This window comes from Triturus cristatus, chromosome 3_1, assembly GCF_964204655.1.
Source record: "Triturus cristatus chromosome 3_1, aTriCri1.1, whole genome shotgun sequence".
Lineage (NCBI taxonomy): Eukaryota > Metazoa > Chordata > Amphibia > Caudata > Salamandridae > Triturus > Triturus cristatus.
Window position 1 is genome coordinate 631,199,244 of NC_140583.1, and position 24,073 is coordinate 631,223,316.

General features: G+C 45.1%; 1 protein-coding gene across 2 annotated transcripts in view; it reads right to left on the minus strand.

The window, feature by feature from the left end:
• Positions 1–24,073, minus strand: part of MAP2K5 (mitogen-activated protein kinase kinase 5) — a 1,189,932-nt gene that overhangs the window by 65,581 nt on the left and 1,100,278 nt on the right. For both annotated transcript variants that reach the window (XM_085644598.1, XM_085644597.1), the window contains one exon: positions 19,269–19,330. In XM_085644598.1, the coding sequence (XP_085500724.1) occupies positions 19,269–19,330 (62 nt within the window). The remainder of the gene's footprint in view (positions 1–19,268; positions 19,331–24,073) is intronic.

Here is a 24,073-nt window from a genome sequence, read left to right on the forward strand (position 1 = left end):
TGAGAACAAGATTCAAGTCCCACTGAGGCATTACGAAAGGAACAGGAGGGAACGTATGAGTAATGCCTTTAAGAAAGCGTTGAACCACAGGGGACTTGAAAAGAGAAGGATAATCAGGAAGCCGTAAGAAGGCAGAGAGGGCAGCAAGATAACCTTTCAAGGTGCCCAGGGCAGAGCCCTGCCGGGCCAAAAAAAGAAGAAAGAGGAGAACCTCAGAAAGAGGGGCGGAAAGGGGATCCACAGCCTTTGCTGTGCACCATGCCACAAATTTGTTCCACCGGCAGGCATATACCGTCTTTGTGGAGGGACGCCTGGCTGCCAGAATGATATCACAGACTTCAGGAGGCAAGTCAAATGGCATCAACTGCCGCCGCTCAATCTCCACGCATGGAGGTGGAGGCTGGACAGGTTCGGGTGTAGGACCGTCCCCTGCTGCTGCGACAGAAGATCCTCCCGAAGGGGCAGACGTATCGGAGGATCGGTCAACATACTGAGTAGCTCGGGATACCAGTACCTTCGTGCCCAATCCGGGGCCACCAAGATGACTTGGGCCCGGTCGTGCCTGATCTTCTTCAGCACTCTGGGCAGAAGTGGTATAGGCGGAAAGGCGTACAACAGACCGCAACTCCACTCGTGACGAAAAGCGTCGCCGAGCGAGTGCCGCCTTGGAAATTCCAACGCGCAGAACTGCTGACATTGCGCGTTCTCTTCGGTGGCGAATAGATCTAACCAAAGCTCTCCCCACTGCTGAAAGAGACATTGCGCCACGTCGGAGTTCAGACGCCATTCGTGATCCATCATGCACCGGCGGCTGAGTTCGTCTGCTCTGGCGTTCAGAGAGCCTGCCAGATGTTGAACCACTAGGGTGATGCCCTGGTGTTCCAGCCACGTCCAGAGGCGCAGAGCCTCCTGACAAAGGGTCCACGACCCCACCCCGCCCTGTTTGTTGCAATACCACATGGCGGTGGTGTTGTCCGTGAACACCTGCACGACACTTCCCCTGACAGAGGGAAGGAAGGCTTTCAGTGCAAGTCGGATCGCTCTCAACTCCAACAGGTTGATGTGGAGGCGAGACTCCGCCGGAGACCAGAGGCCTCTGATCTCCGCCTCTCCCATATGGCCACCCCATCCCAGGAGGGACGCATCCGTCACTACGACATGCTCCGGTTGGGGAAGGGAGAGGCTCTTGCCCGTGACCCAATCGCGGTCCGTGAGCCACCACTGCAATTGCTGTGCAGTGCCCTCCGAGATCAAGACATGGTCGGACAGGTTGCCGTGATGCTGGGCCCACTGAAACTTCAGGTCCCACTGCAGAGCCCGCATGCGCCGCCTGGCGTGATGCACTAGTAGGATGCAGGAGGCCATCAGCCCCAGAAGCCGCAACACTAGCCTGACCGAAACCCAGGATAGAGGCCGAAAGATGGGAATCAGGGCCTGAATATCCCGGACCCGCTGTTCCGGCGGATATACCCGGAACTGCGCCGAATCGAGAACCGCTCCGATGAAGAGGAGCTTCTGAGAGGGACTCAGGTGTGACTTCGGCACGTTGATGGAAAACCCCAGCAAATGCAGGAGATCCGCCGTAGTCTGGAGGTGGGAGACGACTGCCTGGGGTGAGCCCGCCTTCAACAACCAGTCGTCGAGATAGGGGAAGACTGGAACCCCTGATCTACGCAGATGAGCTGCGACCACCGCCATCACTTTCGTGAACACCCGAGGGGCACTGGTGAGGCCGAAGGGGAGCACGGTGAACTGAAAATGCTCCTGGCCCACCGTGAACCGCAGGTAACGCCGGTGGGCCGGCAGGACGGGGATGTGGAAATATGCGTCCTGCAAGTCCAACGCTACCATCCAGTCTCCAGGGTCGAGGGCCGCTAGAACCTGAGCCAAAGTCAACATTTTGAACCGTTCCTTCCGGAGGAAGGCATTGACGTTCCTGAGGTCCAAGATAGGGCGTAGGCCCCCTTTGCCCTTCTTGGGAACCAGAAAGTAGTGGGAATAACAACCACGACCTACTTCTGGGCTCGGAACGCGCTCGACGGCCTCTTTGGCCAAGAGGGCCGAAACTTCCTCTCGCAGAAGATGCAAATGATCCTCCGAGATACGGTGGTGCTGCGGTGGCATGGCTGGAGGGGTCGTCTCGAAGGGGAGGGAGTAGCCCCTTCGGACGATTTGCAGCACCCACCTGTCCGAAGTGATGGTACGCCAGTGGAGCAGGTGATGGCGAACTCTGCCGCCCACTGGCGAGGAATGGGCCGGAAAGCTCGGACTAGGAAGGCTTGGAGGCGGATGCTGCCGGGGTGGATGTGGGCTGACCGCGTCGTCCTCCAGAACCGCCTCGGCGGAAACCACGGCCGCGATCGCGCGCAGGTTGGTTCTGCGGCTGGTGGCTAGGCGGACGTGAGGAGGCACCCCTTCCTTGGGGCGAAAGGCGGAAGTTTGCGACCGCGGTGCCAAGAGGCCCAAGGACTTGGCCGTAGCCCGGGAGTCCTTAAAGCGATTCAGCGCACTGTCCGCTTTCTCACCAAAAAGGCGAGTGCCATCAAAGGGCATGTCCATGAGAGTGCTCTGGACATCCCCCGAAAAAGACGTGGACCGCAGCCAGGCGTGACGTCTAAGCGCCACCGTGGTAGAAATCGCCCTACCCAGCGAGTCCGTAGTGTCAAGCCCACATCGGATTGCATGTCGCGCTGCATCCCTCCCATCGGCCAGAGCCTGGGTAAGTCGTGTCTGGGCCTCCTCCGGGCACAGGGGCAGCACGTCCTCCACCGTATCCCACAGAGAGTGGGAATAACGGTCCAAAAGACAGGCGGTGTTCAAGGACCGCAGACCCAAACTAAGGGAGGAGAACAGCTTTTTGCCAAACTGTTCCAGTCTCTTGGAATCACGGTCCGGCGGAGCGGTCGGGAAGGAGGATTGGGAGGTAGAGGCCTGGATAACCAGGCTCTCGGGGGTGGGGTGTTGGGACAGAAAACTGGGGTCGCCCGGAGCAGGGCGGTGGCGCCTGGCGACGTTCCTGTCCACAGGAGGAACTGTGCAGGGCTTGGACCAGGTGCCCTGCAGAACGTCAATGAGGGCCTCATGGAAGTGCAGCAGAGGCTCAGTGGAGCTTGCTGCAGACTGAAGCACCTCAGGGAGGACGTTAGTCCTCACAGCCACGGCAGGCAGCTCGAGCCCAAGGGCTGCGGCCGCCTTGCGCAGCACCACAGAGAAAGCAGCACCCTCCTCCGAAGCCACGGTCGGAGGAGAGATGAATCCAGTGTCTGGTGAGGTATCCAGACCACTGGCCTCCCCCAGTTCATCTGCCCAGTCCTGTGACAGCTGAGCCTGAACGGCCATAGGATCCTCGGATCCCTCCCATTCGCCCCCGTCATCCGATTCTTGGTAAACAGGAGGAAGGAGCGGAGCCGGACGATAGACATAATGTGTCTCTAACGGCGCCGTACGCGGCGTCCATCGACGCCGCAACGGCGCCGGATCCGGAGCGGGGCTGAACTGGGGGTCGACGCGGAGCGGAGCCGGCGTCGGAGGTGGAACCGGTGTCGACGCCGGCGGAGGAGGCGTGACGAGGTCGACCGGCGTCGGCGGAGACTCGGGGGCGAGTCCCTCGGGAACCTGCGGCATCGTGGCCGGAGCCGGCGCCGGAGCCGCCGGCATGCAAGGTTGCCCAGTCGGGTCCGCGGGGCCCGAAGGCGCGCCAGCGGGCGTCGACGGCGGAGCCAGGCTCCTCATGGCCGAGAGGAAGGCACTGACTTCCGCCGGCGTCGCGTCAGTCCCAGGGACCACCCTGACCCTCGGCCGAGTCGCGCGACAGGCGAGGGAAGTCCGAAGAGCGGTGTCGCCTCTTGGACTTCTTGGAGTGCTTCGACTTACCCAAAGACTTGGAGCCAGACGAGCGATGATGACGTCGGCTGCGGCTCCGCGACCGATCCTTGGACCTCCTCCTGGACCGGGATCGAGAGGGGCGCGGAGCCGAGTGGCGAATCTCGAGGAGCTTACGGGACCGCTCCCGTCTAGCCTTCGAGGTCAGGGCCTTGCAGTCCGAACACGACTCCGCGTCGTGGTCGAGGCCCAAACAGTAAAGGTACCGGTGGTCGAGACAAGATCAAAAAGGATCAAAAAACTTAGTCAAAAAAGACTAAAAGGGGTAGCTCTCCCGGATCTGCGCTTACTGGCGCGGAAATAAGAAGAACTGACGTCAGCGCGCGAGGGCGGCGTCTAAGTACTCCGACGACGTCATTCCGGCGCACGACGCCGACGACGGACGCGGAGCCGCAGACGACGCCTAGCGACGCGCAAGGGGTATTGCTGACGAAAAATCTTCCAGATCCAGTCTGACGCCTGGGGATATTCTAAGGTGAGGAATCTAACTAACGTGTTTCTTTCAGGTGGAACATTTCCCAATTTGATAAGCTGAGGTACAGATTTCTTCTAGCCACGAAACAGGAAAATTTAAAAAGTAGCACACGTAATTTGTGGTAGGCTAAAAAGGTACATACTGGTCCGATATGTTGCGCACAGTGCATATTCTTGCGCTCACAACCTAGTTTTAGACTTTTCTGAAGCACTTTCGGAAATACAAAATATATTTACAAATCTGCAAACTACACATAATTACTTTGAGAAGTTGGGGTGTTTTATCTTTCCTTTAAGTGATTTTTCCTGACACAAAACAGCTCGCATTACATTGAAAGACTGTGCAAAACAGGAGCCTGTAATGCAGAAAGGGGTAAACTCATGCCTTCATTTAATAAGGAGGCGACAAACTTTCACAAATATTTCAAAGAACTTACAAAAATCAAATGACAGATAGACACAATGTTATATACTTGGACAGTCTTCACATATAAGACCACAACATAATATACTTAGACAATCTTCACATAACAAACGACATCAAGTCTATATGCTTAACACAAAAAATCTCCTCCTACTATTCTTAAACAACTGTGTGTGAAATGTTGTACTGGAAACGAACCCAAAAAAGTGTTTCTAACTTGGTTTCCAAAATACTAAGCATATAGACTTGATGTCGTTTGTTATGTGAAGATTGTCTAAGTATATTATGTTGTGGTCTTATATGTGAAGACTGTCCAAGTATATAACATTGTGTCTATCTGTCATTTGATTTTTGTAAGTTTGTAAGTTCTTTGAAATATTTGTGTTATATAGTCACAGGTGCACAGAATCAACAGGTCTTGATGTAAGAATAGGACTTGTAATACATGTACAGTGAATACAAGTAGTAGAAAATAAAAATCTGCTGCTTAAAAAGAAAAGAAGTTTATTTATGGTGACAGAGGTACTATGTTTTGCTAGCAGTTCCCTTGATTCCAACCACTGTTCTCCTTAAGAGAATCAATCCCCTGTTGTTTACAGAAAATTTTTCAGACTCTCTGCATATTCTCCGGCTCCCACTGCCTCCGTTTGCCACAAGCCCGCCGTAAGATTTGCATATGTTGGGGCAAAAGAAGCCCCCATTGCTGTTCCTTGCTTCTGTATGTAGAATTTTCCATCAAATATGAAGATGTTGTTCCTTATACAAAATTCCATCATCAGAAGCATTTATGTATGGCTTAGTAGGCTAAGCAATCTTGATTTAAGGTAATATCTACTAGCTTCCAAACCATCCTTGTGTTTGATAGAAGTGTAGAGGGACACGACGTCCACTGCGGTCATGATATAATTTTGTTTCCAGGGGATGTTGTTAATCCTGTTATGGAAACCCATTGAGTCCCTGATGTACAAGGGATAGTTGGAGACATATGGGAAGAGGAAGATGTCCACAAATCTTGATGCATTCTCTAGGAGGGAGTCACAGGACCTCACAATTGTTCGACCTTTGGGATTATCTAAACTATTGTGGGCCTTTGGTAAAAAGTAGATGGTTGGTAAAATTGGACAGTCTTTTTTGAGAAATGCAAATTCATTGTCATCGAGTAGGTCCAGATAATGCCATTCCCTCAATTTAGTATGGCAACTCCTCATTACTTCTTTTGATGGGTCTGCTGTTAATGTTTCATAGTGGCTCCGCTTGTTTAATTGCCTTCTTGCTTCTAGTAAAGACTTGCTCCTGTCCATAATCACATGTTACCCCCTTTATCAGAGGGCTTTATGATGATATCCATATTGCCTTGTAATTCACTTAGAGCTGTCCAGTCATCAAAAGACATGTCGTTATTGTTTTTCCTCGGGTGGACCTTACCAGCCTTAACTGCCAATTTTCTCAAACCATCCGAAACCAGATCCTGAAATAAATCCACCTTGTTCCCAGGTGGCAGTTGGGGACAAAACTTGGAGCTGTTCCTACTTCTGCTAGGGACAGACATATTGGGGTCTATATTGAACATTAAGCAAAGTTCCCTGTCCCTCAATTCTCTTGTTACTTCAACATCTGGTTGTTCATCCAGATTCATGAGAGTTATGAGGTGTGGAAGAACCCTCGTTGTTAGAATTGACAATTCTGGTTTGTGTTCCTCAGTTGGATTACGCATTTTCTTCATTCTGTGTGTATATATATATATATATATATAAAGTCAAAAAAAGTGATGGGAACGTGAAGAGAAAATATATATATATATATATATATATATATATATATATATATATATATATATATATATATATATATATATATCTCAAAGAAATATCCTTTCAGGCATAGAGTGACGAATAAATTATGCAAAGAAGAAGCAGAGAACTCTGGGTAGTTCTCAAGTTTAGGTGGAAAGCAGCTCCTGTATGGAGCACTCTCAACACCAGCGACACTCTAGATCTGCTCACCTCAAATGTCTGTTTTTCTATCAAAATCTTTAAGCATAGGATTAGCACAGTGCCATCCACGCCGAGATAGAAAAGGACAAAGTCTTTTGCCATTTGTACAGCAAAGTCTTTAAGCAAAATGACAAAAGCCAATTACCACTCCAGGCACAGTATTACAGCTTTATAATACTGTGCCTGGAGTGGTAATTGGCTTTTGTCATTTTACAGCTCGGCAAGGATAGCACTGTGCTAGTCCTATGCTTAAAGACTTTGCTGTACAAATGGCAAAAGACTTTGGGCCTCATGTAGGTAATATACTATTTACCGATTCATAAATACCGAATTTTACCGATTCGGTATTTATGAATCGGTAAATAGTATGTAGGTAAATAATCGGTAATTATTACCGATTCGGTAAATATCGGTATTTATGAATCGGTATTTACCGAATCGGTAATAATGCATCCCTTCCCATTCATTCCTATGGGCCTGGAGGCCCATAGGAATGAATGGGAAGCCAGTTACTATTACCGATTCGGTAAATACCGAATCGGTAATAGGGGAGGCATTATCATGGGTGGCAGGGTGTCACATTGACACCCTGTTGCACCCCTGATTCGTGCATGTGTGCACATGTGGCGCACATACATGCCCTAAGGGCATGTATGTCTGCCACATGGCACTTTTAAATCAGCAAACTATAGCTGTTTGCAAGGTATTCGTTATTTATCACCAACCTGTATTTGGTGGTAAATATCGAATTCTTAATACTAATATTCACTCTTTTGAGTGCTCCCTACATATGATTTCAGGATTCGGTAATTTACCGAATCTGTATTTTACCGAATCGGTATTTTACCGATCCATTACCGATTCGGTAAATTACCGAATCCTGAAATCATGCCTCCTACATCACAAATGCCTAAATACCGGTCGGTAACAGGATATTTACCGAATTTCGGCCGTTACCGACCGGTATTTAGCTTCCTACATGAGGCCCTTTGTCCTTTTCTATCTCGGCGTGGATGGCACTGTGCTAATCCTATGCTTAAAGATTTTGATAGAAAAACAGACATTTGAGGTGAGCAGATCTAAAGTGTCGCTAGTGTTGAGAGTGCTCCATACAGGACATGCTTTCCATCTAAACTTGAGAACTACCCAGAGTTGTCTGCTTCTTCTTTGCATAATTTATTTGTCACTCTATGCCTGAAAGGGTATTTCTTTGACTTATACTGGGTGCTCCCTTGTGTCTGGACAAAGCTATACCTCTCTGAAGAGCTCTAATTAGAGCGAAACACTGTGTCAGGGGTTGCTTTTACTCATTTCAGGTTGGCTTGATTGGTATTTTACCAGTTCAAAGCTGTAATACTGTGCCTGGAGTGGTAATTGGCTTTTGTCATTTTACAGCTCGGCAAGGATAGCACTGTGCTAGTCCTATGCTTAAAGACTTTGCTGTACAAATGGCAAAAGACTTTGTCCTTTTCTATCTCTGCGTGGATGGCACTGTGCTAATCCTATGCTTAAAGATTTTGATAGAAAAACAGACATTTGAGGTGAGCAGATCTAGAGTGTCGCTGGTGTTGAGAGTGCTCCATACAGGAGCTGCTTTCCACCTAAACTTGAGAACTACCCAGAGTTCTCTGCCTCTTCTATATATATATATATATATATATATATATATATCTGGAATCATGGCCAGCACTCTGGCCATGATTCCAGAAGAAAAAGTCAAAAAAAGTGATGGGAACGTGAAGAGAAAATATATATATATATATATATATATATATATTTTCTCTTCACGTTCCCGTCACTTTTTTACTTTTTCTTTTGTAATCATGACTGGCACTCTGGGGTTAGTTTTAACAGGATTTATTTATTTTTTATTCATGGGTGCAAAGATAAGGGGACAGTCTACGCATTTCGGCGACTGGCTTGCACAGGACCAAAGTGTATCAGACCATAGTCCATCATTTATGTTTACCTTTTTGCTCATGACTAGACCACAAATTCAGTTTATCCTACCAAACAATCCGTTCCCTGTATTCAGGGTCACAATTTATGTAAAGTACATTAAATCAACATATTGTTTGAATAAGTTAATTTCATAGATCATACAAAAAGCCGGCAATTCGATTCAGTTCATTATTATAGTGAAGTACTGCTTCTGAAAAGATTAGGTTGTTGCAGTGCGAGCGTCTGTACTTAAATATTTATAATAAATTCAGCATGGAGGATCCCCTTCTGTCTGTAAAGATAGACTACAGAAGTATATAAGGATTTAAACATGTACATGACTATGTTCTCAGTCAAAGAGAGAATAGAAAAATAGAAATACATTTCTTTGGTGTTATGAAAGTATAAAATGTATACACTTATGCAATTATACAATTAAAGAGTTGGAATGTATGGAGAACATGAAGGGAGACAGAGAAAGACAAAAAGAAAATTAAATAGTGGTTAATGCGCAATTTCATATTACACTCTAAGTAAGCCTCTATGCTGTTTAGATCCGAAAAATATTTTAAAATATTAAAGTGCAAAGTGAGCAATCTTTATAAAGTGCAATCTATGTCAAGTGCATCAGGTTGTTTGTGCAAATTACAATTGATCACAATCTATAAGATTCATAAGATTACAATTTATAAAATTGTGCTATAAACCAATGTTATAAAACACTTATGTGCCTGGAGATACTAAAGTAGTACTCCATCAAATTTATGATAAGCAGCAAGCGATTTTAATTTAAAGTGATAATGCTTCATTATTTGTTACTAACATCATATTTTCTAAAGTGTGCAGACCTCTCACTTCTATATCTCTCAAGATCTAGTTGGTTCTAAGGGATTTTGAACTATCAATAAATTGCTGGTGTTTCATAAAGTGCATGTGCCTTTCTCATATCCACATCATAATTGTTCAAGAAGCGTCAATAAAAACAAACATTATTAAATTTGGTTAGTTCCTAGGACTGTCCCAGAGATTAAGATTGAGTTCAATATTTAAAGCTAAAGTAGGAGTGTCTTATAAATGTACATGTAATTCTGCATCCAAATTGTTTCCCATTGGTATCTTAGTCCAATTGAGATTATTAATCTTGATTCCATTTTCCTCAACAATGAATCTCTATCACCTCCTCTGTCATTTTTCTTTTTATATTTAATTCCAAAATATTGACAATCCTTTGTCTCCCCTTGATGTTCCTCCCAGAAATGTTTTGCAATTAGATATAAGTAATCCCTATTTGTTATGGCTCGAAGATGTTGCAAAATTCTTAGTTTGACTTTGTTCACAGTACTTCCCACATATTGTTTTTTTACAATGCCACATTAATACATAGTTTACAGAATCTGTATTGCAGGTGATATGCTCTCTTATTTTTTCATTTTGCAATTTGTATTATTTTTGATTGCCACCATATTCACATGCCTTTCATCTGACACATTTCCAAAAGCCCAGTTGACTAAGCCAATTAATTTTATTTTGGGTTCTGGGTGAAAAATTACTTTTTTTTAGGATGTCTCCCAAAGAGGCAGCCTTTTTATAAGTTATGTTCGGATAATCCATTAAGTTCTTATTCAGGATTTATAACGTTTTCCAAGGCCTCTGAAAAATATTTTTCATTTCTTTGTTTTGTTTATTCAAATACACAACTAGTCGAATGTTATCTTCCTCATATTCTGCAAAAGCTTTTTTTGGTATCAATAACGGACTCCTTGATTTTAGTGATGCTCGTTTCATGGTATCTTCTATTACTGCCAATTGAGATCCCTCATTACGAATCTGTTCTTCATTTACATTATTTCTTCTTTGAAATCCTTATTTTCTGAGCAATTCCTTCCTGCTCTCAACATTTTGCTGTAAGGGATGCTCCATCTCAATTTCTCAGGATGTCCCCTGTTTCCATGTAGAATGCTATTACATGATGATGTTTACCTGTGTATCTTTGTGCAAACATGCATATCTCTTATCATGATCTCAATATCTAAAAACGTATGTTGATGGTGTGTTAAAAGACAAATTCAAATCATTTTCAATTAAAGATGAGATAAACAGTTCCAGTTCTCTCCTCTCACCTTCCCATATAACAGAGGTCTTTAAACTTTTGTAGGTTGAGCCCCCCCAGCTGAATTTATTTAGATGTCGGGCCCCCCCCCACCACCTGACAGAAATGTCTGGCATCTGGTACACTACATAATCGGCCCATATCCGGCAAATAATGTTAAACACAATAAGAGTGTTTAGTAAACTGCAAGTATGTGAGTGGGTGTGGTTAAATGACAGAGGCTTTTTACACAGCTCAAAAACAATTTTCCAAGATAAAACGTGCGCAAATTGTTTTTGCTAGGATGCTTTATTTTACACAAGACGTAGATTGATAAAAACACCACCAACATTAATGTGACAGGTGTGCCTATTTTTCGCCACAGACGGTCAATCTGTGGATGGATTTTTGCTACTGCCATCCTCAGGCTGTGCTCCACACCCACTAATTTTACAGCGAATAGTATCTGTGAAATCCTCCAATTTCTCATATGTGAAGGCCCGTTTTGATCTAAAAATACCTTTTTGATGGTTGTTGCATGAAACAAACACATTCCTCTGCAAATAGTAATAGACTCTCCCACATCAATCACATTCAAAAGAAATTTAAAAAAACGATATTCACAAGAATATGTTTAGGAATTATTCCAGGCCATCAGGGCAAAAACAGAGCTGTCTCTATCAAGGGGCCCCTTTATAGCTGGGATTGCACTGCATGTAAATGTGTACTTTTGTACTTTAGGATGAAAACATGATGGGGCACGACATGCCCATACTTGTGTACAGGGGCGCAACTAGACCCGAACTTTGGGGGGTGGGGGGGGGGCTAACACTCCCAGCAAGGGCTAGCCATAGCACTGGTCGCACACAGTGCGACAGTATTTTTGGCACCCCTGCCCCATTTCCTCCTTCTCCATCTTCTCCTTGAATTACCTCACTACCACTCACCAACAGTGCACCTCATTCTCTATAGCACCTTTCTGACAAACATTTCATTTTTTTATAGCACTACTCATAATTTACTCAGACTCAGTTCTTTTATTTGCATGGTACAGGTTCTTTGTAGCAGGCACATTATCCCTCTGCGCTGTGTGGGTGGCAGGAGTGCCCATGTGAGTGCACAGTGAGCGATGCATCAGAGTGAGAGTGAGGTGAAAGGAGTGACTGTAGGGTGAGTGAGGTGACCATATGAATTTGGGTGCAGATGTAAGTGCAGAGTGGGACGAATGAATTTATGGTTAGTGATGGGCTTATTTGAGTGAGATTGCAGATTGAGCAGTAAGGGGGACAGGTGAGTGAAGTGTCACGAGTGCAGGTTGAGTAGTGTGCTTGTGTGACTGCAGGGTGAGGTACAGAGTGAACAGCGCAAGTGCATTGTGAGTGCAGCGTGATCACTGTGAGTGCAGGTTGAGCTGGTGAATGCTATGAGTGCATGGGGATCAGTGTGAGGGAACTGTGATCGCAGGGTGAGCATGAAAGTGAAGGGCGAGAATGAGGAGAGAGTTGTCTGAATGCAGGGTGCATTCCCAGACACTTGAGGTAACTCAGCATGTTATTGATAGCGGTGTAGGGCTTCAGATATGTTAAACTATTGCTATTATGGCATTAACCAGGGAATGAGGGTGGAGGAAATAAATAATGTGCTGATCTTGCAACAAACTTCCAGTTTTATGATTAGGGTTGCCAGCGTATTATTTTGATGTCCCAGGCGGTACACAAATAAGCAGTCACCTAGAGCTGTATTTTCAGTAATTATCTGTGCGTACTTTGAACAGCAAATTTAAATATAAAGCACTTTTAATTTTGTTCTAGGGCTGCCTGAATGATCCTTGACTGATAATTAAAGGGAACAAAGACAGAAAAGTCACATTTCAAATGAATACAAACTTCTTTACTCATAACCTGTATTTAGTGTCAAGACAAGTAATTTGCAGGCTACCTGCTGATTAGCTGCTGCTGCTCCAGATTTCTCCTATGAAAAATCCTCATTTGAAATGGGTCACGACTTGCGATCATAGCACAGTACAAGATAAACAAAGGTAAGATTTTACAGTGCAGTGCGTGCCCCCCCGGGATGGTGTCGCCCCCCCTCCTCCCAGGGGGGCGTGCCCCACAAATTGAAGAACTCTGCCATATAACAAGGAGATCATCAATAAAGGGTGCCCATTATTTGATTTTTTCTAGTTTTGTTGAGTTTCCCTCTGTCCAAATGGTCTCCATTTCCCAGTTACCCATGAGGAGGTTCACATAAGTTGGAGCACATGAAGTCCTCATTGCGGTGCCCTGCTGTTGTAGGTAATGGCTGCCATTGAATATAAAAACATTGTGTGTAAGACAGAACTGTAACATATCAATCAGCAATTCCGTGTGTTCAAGATGATTGATTGATTGATCTGTCATGTAAGAAATGTCGAACTGCCTTTATCCCATCCATATGTCTAATGGAGGTGTATAATGATACTACATCAATTGTAGCCATCTAATAGGTTTCCTTACAGGGTATATTCTGAATCATGTTTAGGAAGTCCATTGAATCTTTCAGATAAGAGGGGAGAGCTGTCACATATGGAGCCAAGAAGAGATCAATATATCTTGAAGTATTATCTAAGAATGAGTTTATCGAGCTAACAATAGGACGCCCTGGTGGATTGATCATACGTTTGTGTATTCTCAGAAGGAAATACATGGTGGGGGTTGTCGGATCTGTTGTTTTAAGATATTTCGAATTCATCGTCATTGATCAGTTCTTGTTGATTTCAAACCTTTAATTTTTCATGAAATTCAAACATCATATTTTTAATCATTTTTTGTGAATGATCCATATTTAGTTAGTGTAATGATGTCTGTTTCTTAGTCGTCTTTCAGCCTCTATTTGGTATTTCTCTACCTAGATTCTCTTGTTCTAATATTTTTTTGAATTTTGCTTTTTTTCTGAGTTTTGTTTTGCCATCTTCCTCTGCTTCTTCTGGTTTTGATTTTACTCTTTCCCTGCCTGTTCCAACAGTTGCTTCTTTTCCCCTTCCCCACTGTCGCATATTAAGGCGGACGAGTTGAAGTTCCCCGGAAAAATCTAAATTGCCTTGGTTGGAATCCTCATCTGAGGTTCCCTTGGATTCTGTAGCTTTATCCATAAATGCTCTGCTCCTCAGTCCATCATAATTACGTGCAAAAGTGTAGATGCGTCCACTTTGATAATCAATTCGATCTCGATTACATTTTCTTGCTTTCCTTTTTTTCAATATCAGCTTCATGCTTCTCTATTCTTTTCTCCATTTGTTCTAGTGCTTTCATTATCTCATCATTAATGGGATGTTTTTCCAATACTATTTCTAGTTATTTTATTTTCTCAGTTAATATTTCCGATTTTCTTTCCGCATGGATGATTAGAGTGTGCATTAATTTCAATGAGCATTTGTTGGTGTACTCTTGGGAAGTTTTTATTAAGTTTTCATCCAAATCATGTAGGAAGGGCAATATTAAAATTCTTAGTCCCCTTGGTATTCGTTTGTACTCAATATATTTGCGTAATGATGTCATTTCCCACCACTTATTCAATTCATTAGTGTGTGCTTGTTCCAAATACCTGATAATCACATTTGTAGTTCGATTTTTATCCTCAGTTTGCCTTTCACTTTTGTTGGATGATGCTGCATTTTGGTCATTTAAAAGTTCACCTGCTCCATGCTATGCATGTGGTGATCCAGGTTCACTCTAAATATATATTGGAAGCTGAAAGTCAACTTAAGATTGTTCAACATTACATCAAATTGAAAAAGAACGCAATCAAAGAGATCCACTAAAAATTAATGATGTGGATCTTAGTTGATCAAGAGGAATACAAATATTTAAAATATTTAAAAACAGATCACGACATTACCCCTCAAGACTGGTACTAGTGACCCCAAGGACAGACATACAACCAGGTTCTGCCACACAGTTATAGGCAAGGTTTTTGAGGCGCTCTCTATCAAGACACTGGTTCACCCACTAGTGAATGAGGGCATCTTGCATTAGTGCTGTACATGCCCCTTAGTCAGACATGGCCAAATAGCAAAAGGTCTTAAAACAGGTTTAAAAGATTTAGAAGAATCATTTCTCTGAGCCTGCCACCTCAAAGTCATTAGGGTGTACTGGGCTCTCAAGGAACCATTTTACCACATTGACAATGAGGTCAAATGTCTGTGGACAAATGCCCAAAGGCCCAAGGCTGGTTTTATTTCTCTAAGACAAGTGAATGCCAATGTGTTCAAAGCAAGTTACTGGTTCAATTTCTGATACACATTCAACTCAGAAACTTTCTTGCTATTTGACAATGCCAAGGTATAGCATAAATTCATGCTCAACCAGGGCAAATAAGTTGTTGCTGTCCAGGGACCTCGTTGACACAGCTTCCAAGACCAAGACTGCAAGGCTGGTCATGTGCTGGCTTTCATGGCTCAAGCTTTCGGACTTGAAGCTGGGATGGATGCCTATGAAAAGTCATCAACTTACTTTTCAATGGAAAGATATTATTCAATAGATCGACTGATGAAGTCTAAAAGCAGTACAAGATATGCAAGGTCACAGTTACATTGCTGAGTGCCATTCAAGGGTTACAGCTGAAGTCTTTCAAGTCAAGGAAGTCCTCTCCGTCCAATACACTGACAGGAGACTCCTCTTACTCAGGAAACTGGCAATTCAAGATGAGGTTCTTCAGAGTAAAGAACAATCTCCTTCCCCTGACCTCAACAAAAGCGTAGACATCATAATGACTTACTCACAGATCAGCTGCACTGCTCTACAACATCTCATGAAGCCTACTCCATTTACGTGGGGGAAGGTTCCTCTCTATTTTTTCCAACAGACCAAGATAACTTCTAATACATGGGCTGTTTTAGTGCTGAATAAGGCTGTGTTCTACACCTTCTACAGCCACACCCATCCAGGCCACGTCTAATCCAGGAATTCCTACAGCTGGTTATGAGGGTCCTCCTTTTCGGACGGCACCAGTACTTCTCTGAAAGGTGGCAGCGATATTCCTCCCAAATTTTCTTTGGAAGGAAAATTGGAGGTGGGGGGATCCGGTCCATTTTAGACCTCTATGATCTAAACTAGCTCCTCTCCATGCCTATGGTCACATGAGCAGTTTACATGAGGCGTTATACTGGCAGATGTGCAAAACAAACAATTGAATCTGCTGAGAGAAGGGTCAAAGTGCTTAGCTCCATTTACCTGTCCAGGAGAAGGACAGACCTTACCTTTGTTTCACTGTGGGAAACCAACATTAACAACATTCTCAGAGCAAAACACTGCTCTTTCATCTCGATAACACCCATTGGGTCACCAAGATTTTGGCCTCTGAGACAGCTTTTTCTCTAGCTGCAAAAGGTACACAGCTTTCCATATCTAGACAATTCTCTCACCTGAACTCCGACACTCAAGACCCTCTTCAAGCTTCGATTCTAAGTAAATTGCACCAAATCATTCTTTGTGCTATTCAGTTCATATGTCTGATTCTGAACTCCTGAAAAACCTTCACTCCCTAGAGGGAATATCTGATATCAGTCAGGCAGTGAATCACTTCCTAATCACTGTGTCCAGTGGCATTCTTGTGGTCCCAAAGGTTTCTGGGACTACCGTTTTCCTCCATGCAGGCAGTGTTCCATGCCAAGATCTTATAGCATTCCTTGGAACTTCATCTGACAGAACATCAAGACGAGCTGCTAGACTGCCAGTCACAGCTTATCCCAATCCAACCTATCTCTGGTCTAGAGCATGGAATGTGGACACACACACTCTTGGCATCTAGTTGGGATGCCTCATATGTTTGGTCATCCAAAGCTTGTGGTCATGACAAACTGTTCTGAATACTGTGAGATGCACATTGTAGATAGACTCCATCAGTGTCTTTTGGAAAGGTCAGATTCACCCTTGCACATAAAGTGTTAGAGCTGAAGGTGATCTTTGCAAGGAATGCCTTTCTGCAGTGGTCAAATCCATAGTGATGATTTACAAGTTAAAAGATGAGCCCTCTTCTATCTTTGAAAGTAAAGGGGCATCCAATCTCTCAATATATGCTTAGAGGCAATGACACCGTAGTAATGAACCTTGGCACATGGTAGGTTACTGCTGGTATCCCACATTGTGGGGATCAATAACACCAGAGCAGACAGCCTCAGCTGAAGTCTCTACTCATCACACGAGTGAGAACGTTTCCAGAAGGCTTCAACCCCATCTTCAAGGCAGAGACTGCAAACCATGGACCCCTTCTGAACTCATCTGAATAAGATGAGTGATCAGGTTGAAATTTACATAAGAAGGGGGTCTGGATCCCTGGAAAGAGGTGTTATTTATGTATTACCCCAACCCCTGGGATACCGAGGATCTTCCAAAACATCATGCAAAGCCCAGATTTATAGAGTTATTTATGTGTTACCCCATCCACAGTGAAAGTGAGGATCCTCCAAAAACACATAATAGACCCTAGTGACTTTTGAGGGTGCCGGGTTCGTTCTTTGATCTGCTGAAATTCCTTCAGAAGGAGCATGCCTGCCTTCCACATAGGAAGGCCCCCTATCCATGGAGGAGGGGTAGAGAGTAGCAAAACTCACACTATCACTCAGCTGGAGCACACGGTTCCTGAGAAGCTGAACTTTTAACATCTAGTTATCTATTTAGAAATATTTGAGGGACAGGTGGCTCCCCAGGACGTGATGCACTAAGACCCAGTATAAGAGCAAACAGCTGAGATTCTGTCCTGCCTTTCTGGTTCAAAGAACAATATCATGTGTTTTTCAAATCACCTTGATCACACAGGGGAGAAGGGGTAAATTTGCAAGAGCTAACTGCAACCTTTTGGAACCAGGCTTGGTAGTCCTTCTACAAGGCCAACAAGTCCCTCAAGAGGGATAGGACAGCCCTGATACAGTCCTTGTTTCCAGAAATGCTTCTGCCAGGACCTACCCAGGTTGATGTACAAACCCTTTGAGCCCACAGATTGTGGCCTTTTCACCTAAAACATTTCATAACACTCAAAAAGGAAAAAATGGTTCTCTGGATTCACCCTTCGTTCATTACAAAAGTATTGTTTGAGTTACATCTGAATGAAGAGATCATTCTCAGTATATTTTTGCCACTTCCTCAAGCTTCTGCTGCTGAGGAGATATTGCACAATCTAGATTTGGGGCACACTTGTGTTTCTAACACTAGAGCTGGGAGCCTGCGTTTGTGGCCTTTAAGGGGAATGATCTTGGTCAAGCAGTTTCTAATGCCACCACTGCCAGATCAGAGTCAAGTTTCACCCATTGTTATTCTCTATGTCCATCTGGTGTTAAGCGGCGCTTACCAACAGAGCTGAAGGAGCATTGGAGGTATTCTTCAAGCATCTACAAGAGAACAATGTATGCTGTGCAGCTACGTTGGCACTTCACATGCATTCTCCTCACACCATGCTCTCAAAGTTTCTTTTTGGAGCGATGTAAAATGTGGCCATTAAGTTCTCCAAAACCTGGTTACTTCACATGTATACATTGATTCTATGCCTGCCAGGCTTTTTCCCAGAGCAACGCAAGATTTGGCCATGAAGTTTCCCACGATTTCGTTGCATAGGTTTAAGCAGGCAGTGGTCACCTTTCTAATCTTTTCTTTTTCCCATTCTAAGCTGCAGAGGAAGCTACCAACAGAGTGAACAAAAAAAAAGCACACTGACTGGCACCTTTTGCATAAGAAGGAAAAGGTGAGGATGTGGGGGCGGGGAAGTGCTGCATCTGTTGAATGTATGTGGTATCGGTGCACAAAGATTACAACGCCAGCTACAGAAGTAATTTCTAGTGCCATCAGCAGGTGACAGAATGCCCACAGGTTGTTAATGGTAAAATGTCTATGAGCTAAAAGTAAAAGACTCACAGTAAAGGAACTGTATCTTTATTTTGGTTATAATCCACCCAGATGAGGACCACTATAGAAGCTGGATGACTGTTCTCTCCTGGACAAGGGAGAGTAGGATGGTGTCCACCTCTCTCCTGGGCTGTGAAGAGAAGATTCATCCAGATATCCTTGCTGGCTGGGGAGAATAGCAAGGCTTAAACAGTTCACGCCTTGGTGGAGGAGAGTGGTTCTCGTATATATTGCATTTGTATTCTCATACAGTATAGCTCGTTAATAGAACTAATTAGTAAGCATGCTATATAAATACATTTATTTTCATCAGTGTAGAATAAAGAGAAAGTCATCAATTTGAAACACCAAAAGACAATAAAGGTTTTGATTTCCACAAAGATTAAATATTTTCTAACACTGCACAGAGCTGCCTTCGCCATTGGTGCTGAGCTCTCGTGTGTAAATAACATTTACGGAATGTATAGTATTTCTTCAGCTTTATGTCGCCATCTGCCCAAAGTCCCTCGTGCCCCAGAGAATGAAGCGGGGAAGGGAGATGAGGCCGAGCTAATGGAATGGATCAGTTTTGTACCAAGCACAAGGCTTACCACTGAGTGATGAAGTGAAGAAACTGCTCGGAGAATTCCCCAACTGGGAGAACCGGCGAATCCTGGCACGGGGAAAAGGAAAAGAAAGGAAACAGTCAGGAAGATGAGCAAGAAACACTGAAAACACAGCAATCCGCGTTCACCCATTTAAATGCAAAAGAACCCAGTGAGGGGTGGAAACAACAGGCCACATTTGTTTACTGTGTACGGTAAAACATAATTCAGAAAGCAAAGTACATACACTTGCTACTCCGTGTTTCACTCTAGGGTAAATCACATCATAATGCAGTGTACAGTGGTTTCACAGTTGCTATGATGGTACCGTTCAAAACAGTTAATAAAACCGAGAGGGTGCTAGAGTCAAAATACCGATGCCAAATGTTCACCCTTTGTGAGTTTTTTTCTATTTTTTTTTGTTCTAAAATAGGGGAAAGTAAAATGAGTAAGTAGCACAGCTAAACTTTGCTATAAGAACGAGTTGTGTACTGTCACTAACATTCCTTCTGATACATATGTTGTCTCCATCAGAATCTTTACACAAACCTTCTCAAGATGCATGACTGGAGCTGACACATTCAGTCACCGGTGCCAGGTGACACCAAACAACTTTCAGTAGTAGATCTACAAGGCTTCACAGTAAATGACACAGCAGCTCCACATACAGAGCCAGAGGCAACAGTGATATTAGTTCCACCTTTTTCTCAAGGACCCACGACAGAGTATAAGGCCAATGATGCAGATGGAAGAACCAAAAACATAAGTAAACTGGTCATACCTTCACGTTAGGAGAAGGGAAGGCGACAAGAAATCAGCAGGAGACGCAGATCCATCTTAAGGAAAGCTACCAAAGGAAAGTAAATTGTCCTAATGGATCCTCATTCCCAGACATTCTTTAAATGAACCACTCTCAAGAGAGTGTCTGAAAGAAAGTGGGATGAGGATCAAGTAACAGTAGCCTTAGATGAAGGAAATTTGAAGCACTCTTCTGCTCAAATATTCTCTAACATTCGTTTCCAAACAGCAGCTGCTTGATAAATTGTCTGAATTTGAAATATTCTTAGGAGAACAAAAGTGTCTCCCTTCTCTTCAATGGAAGGGGCCCAACACTCCTTAACACAAAGAGACAGACATCTGGAGAGTGTTAGTTTATTTACAGCTTCATTAGCTTGTGGCCTGCTTAGCACACTAAAAGATTGCTTCTTTATTCTGTAAATGCAGTAGCCAAGAGCCCTGGTAAGAACCTTGTTAAGATGAGGAAGGGGAAAGAATGGTAACAGGGAATTACTCTAACAAACAAAACTCTGGAACTGCCATTGGTTAGAAGTATGGTTTGATTCTCTGTATTACTTTGTCTTTAGACCAAATCACAAAGGGTGGCGATGTCAAAACCCTTCTTGCTGAAGTGACTGCCACTAACCGTCATGCAGAACTGATTCCCACTAACAGCGCTGTATGCCATATGAGGAACATGCGGCCCAATGAGGAAGATGAGCACAAGGTTAAGGTCCGACTCGTGTTCTGAAGACCCTCTAAGAATCTACCTGCTACAAGTTGATCGGATGAGAAAATGCATTAAGAAATTGAATATTTCATTTTCCCTATAATTAATCCTTTCTCTGGAAGAAAAACTGCAAATGGTTAGGTCTTGTTAAACTGTATTTACCACATTCCAACATCAGACTTTCTGGCGCTGAATTAAAGAACTTTATTGAATAAAGAAACAGATGGTTAAAACAAAAAAAGTGCCTAGTCTCTTTCTAAAGGAAAGATAATTGGACCAAAGCCGAAAATGTCAGGGGAGATTGTTCCATAACTTGCGAGCAAACACTAACAAGCTGCATCCACCCAGTCTCACTATATGAAATTTAGGAACTTGCAACAAGAAGAACGAAGAGTCCTTCTGGGGATGTAACAGGTAAGTCTTTGCGCGATAATCATGGAAGACCACCAATGTAGAGCTCGGTGTACATTGCAGAATAGTAGAGGTGTACAATGCAAATTGGAGGATGTTTATCTACGCCACCTGAACCCGTTCTAGTACCTTACCCTGGCAGAAATGTTGCAGACACTGACCATCGACAAGAATAGACTTTCCTCCCTGATGGTCTTCTGGCTGATAGAAGGACCACCATTACCTGTGGTGGAAACTCATGAGTAGATAGGTCCAGTATCTCAGTATTCAAGCACTAAGGGCCTGATTGAGATCTTGGCTCGACTGGTCCTGCTGTCGCTTTTTCGGCGATCTTCCTGCCCACTCGATTTAGATGTTGGATGGTCACTGGCGGGAAGACCGCCGCAGTCCTGCGGCCTACGCCTGAATCTTTCATCAGCTTCAACGGTGTCAGAGGCAGCAGCTGCAGTCGGAGGGAGTCACACCACGATTCCCGTCATCCAAATTACAATGTGCCTTTCCGTGGAGGCAACTGTGGCGGGGAAACCTCCAAGCACAAGTTGGCGGAATCGATGAAAAAGAGGCGAAAACTCACCTTTTTTGGTGTCCCACCACCGAATCCGCGCTAACCACCACTGTCTGGGTCCTTTCTTAACTGCTACTACTTGACGCGCAACGCTCAGCCACCCCGTTGTCGCCGGAATCCAAGGTAGACCTTTGTGTTGAGTGTGGGGCATACATTCAATAGTGTGCGTATGGTGTTGGTGTGCAATGCTATATGTAACAAAAATGGGCAGTACACATTACCTACATGTACATTCTGACAGATTCACAACATGTATGTGTATTGAGATGCAAATAAGTAGTACTTACCTGTTTCCACACCACCATGGAATCATTCCGTCGGGACTCCGCTGCCAGGACACCACCAACACAACGGGAAGTAACATTTAAATTGGCTTGGTGCAATCCTGTAGGCATGACTGAGTTCTTTTAGACAGTGTACTTGGAACCGCCGCCACGGTGGTAGTCCCACCAAGACCTAAATCAGGCCTCAAGTCGGAGTATGTGAAGCAGCCATCCCTGTGTTGTGACAAAGGGTTTAACACTGAGGAAGAGACCACGTAGATCTGGGTAAAAAGCAAATATGCAGTTGATAGACTAATTCCTTTGACTATCAACCAGCTTTACATGTTCATTGCTTCTTCACAAAGGGGCAAGATGCTACTTCTTGGTTAAGTGGTACATCACAGCGGAGATTTCAATCAAAATACCAACTTAGCTTCCTTGTAACTGCAGAAGGAAAAGTCTCAGTGCAAGTTTCACTACTTTTGGATCTCGGTGGTTCATGTGAAAAATCCTCTAGTGAGAGGGAAACAAAGCATGGATTATCACGCACCCCATTCCTGAAAAGCTGGATTCATACCACTCTGAAAAGCTCCCCGTCCAGCATGTTCACAGGAACATGCTACTGCTGATGCATGGATGACATAAGATCAGTACCTTCATCTGTCAAATGAATTGATTAAACTGATGACAGCGTCCATTGCAAAGCCTCCTCTTTTTTTGCGTGTAGAAGAGGAAGGCGGGGCCGGCATCGGCCCCGCCGCCATTATGGTGGTCAGCCGTGCCCCCGTCTCTCCCACATCCCGTAGCACCGCATTGGTCGGGGGGCCGTGCCCCGGAAGTGATTGGATCACTTCCGGGTCGTAAAAGGCTCCCCCGCGCCCCGGAAGTGATCCGATCGCTTCCGGGTCACAGGGGTGACCAGCTGGTAACTGGTCACCCCTTTAAAACCGTGGGGAGCGCGAAGTGCAGTCTCTTTGCACTCCGCTCCCCTCGAAAGCACACCCGTCGCGTGTGCCCCATCCCTTGGGAGGGTTTCTAACCTTTTTTCTTCTTGTTGTTTCCAGCTTCGTCGAGTCAAGCAGGAGCATCGACGGACTCACCGGACCTTGGGATTCCGTTTTGTTAATTTTTCCTGTTTGCAGGTTGCTGTGGGAGCGACGAGCGAGAGAGCGGATCCGGCCGTTGCAGCGTGTCGAGGATTCAGCCAGCGGGACTCGGTGGGAGACTCGCAGCGGTTCCTGATTGAGCGTCTGGTCTCGTGCGCGTCTGGAAGGACTGCGACCCGAAGAGCCGTCTTTCAGAGAGCCGGCCGTCACGGAGCAGACACCCGGGTGCGACCGTCCCTTCACAGGCTGATTTCTTCTCTCCATCGTGAGTGCTGGGGAGTGGAGCCAGACGGTCAGCAACAACTGGGGGCAAGGTGGTCGACAGCGTGCGGAAAGTATCAGAGGGTGCCCGAGGACACGTACAGGGCCTGCATTCCGGCGCTGCTAGGAGTCAAGCGGGTTGGAGCCTATTGCTCACCTGCCTTACTGGGCTAGCCAGTAGAGAGGCTCTGGTAGCGTGGGTGCTGTGGCCGGTTGTGTTTTTCCTCCTACGACGAGTGGTAAAGTTTTCTGCCTCGTGTTAAGGGCAGACCGCACACAGAGTAGTGTTATCATGCCTCCTAAGGCCAAGCGCGGCGAACAGCGTCCTAACATAACAATGGTTTTAGACGCTTTAATGAGAAAGATTGGCGAGATGGATAACACTGTGGCACAGCTGGCGGAAAGGCTGGATGCACAGGAGGGGTCTTCAGGGAGATCACGTAGGGACGCTTTACCTCCTAGAGAAGCTTTCCCGCCCCTGCCTAAAAAGAATAGGGCAAGGAAAAGATCACAGGTTGTCCCTGGGAGCGGGGTGGGGGGGAGCCAGCTCTGCCTATAGTGCCCGCGGCCCTCACCCCACCGGCAAGCGTGCCTGCACCCGTTGACCCGGTCGGGGTGCCAGGTCCCGTGGTTCCTGTAGTAGTTCCGGTACCTCCGGTGCTCCCTGTTTTGCCACCAGCGCCAGTTAATCCTACCCT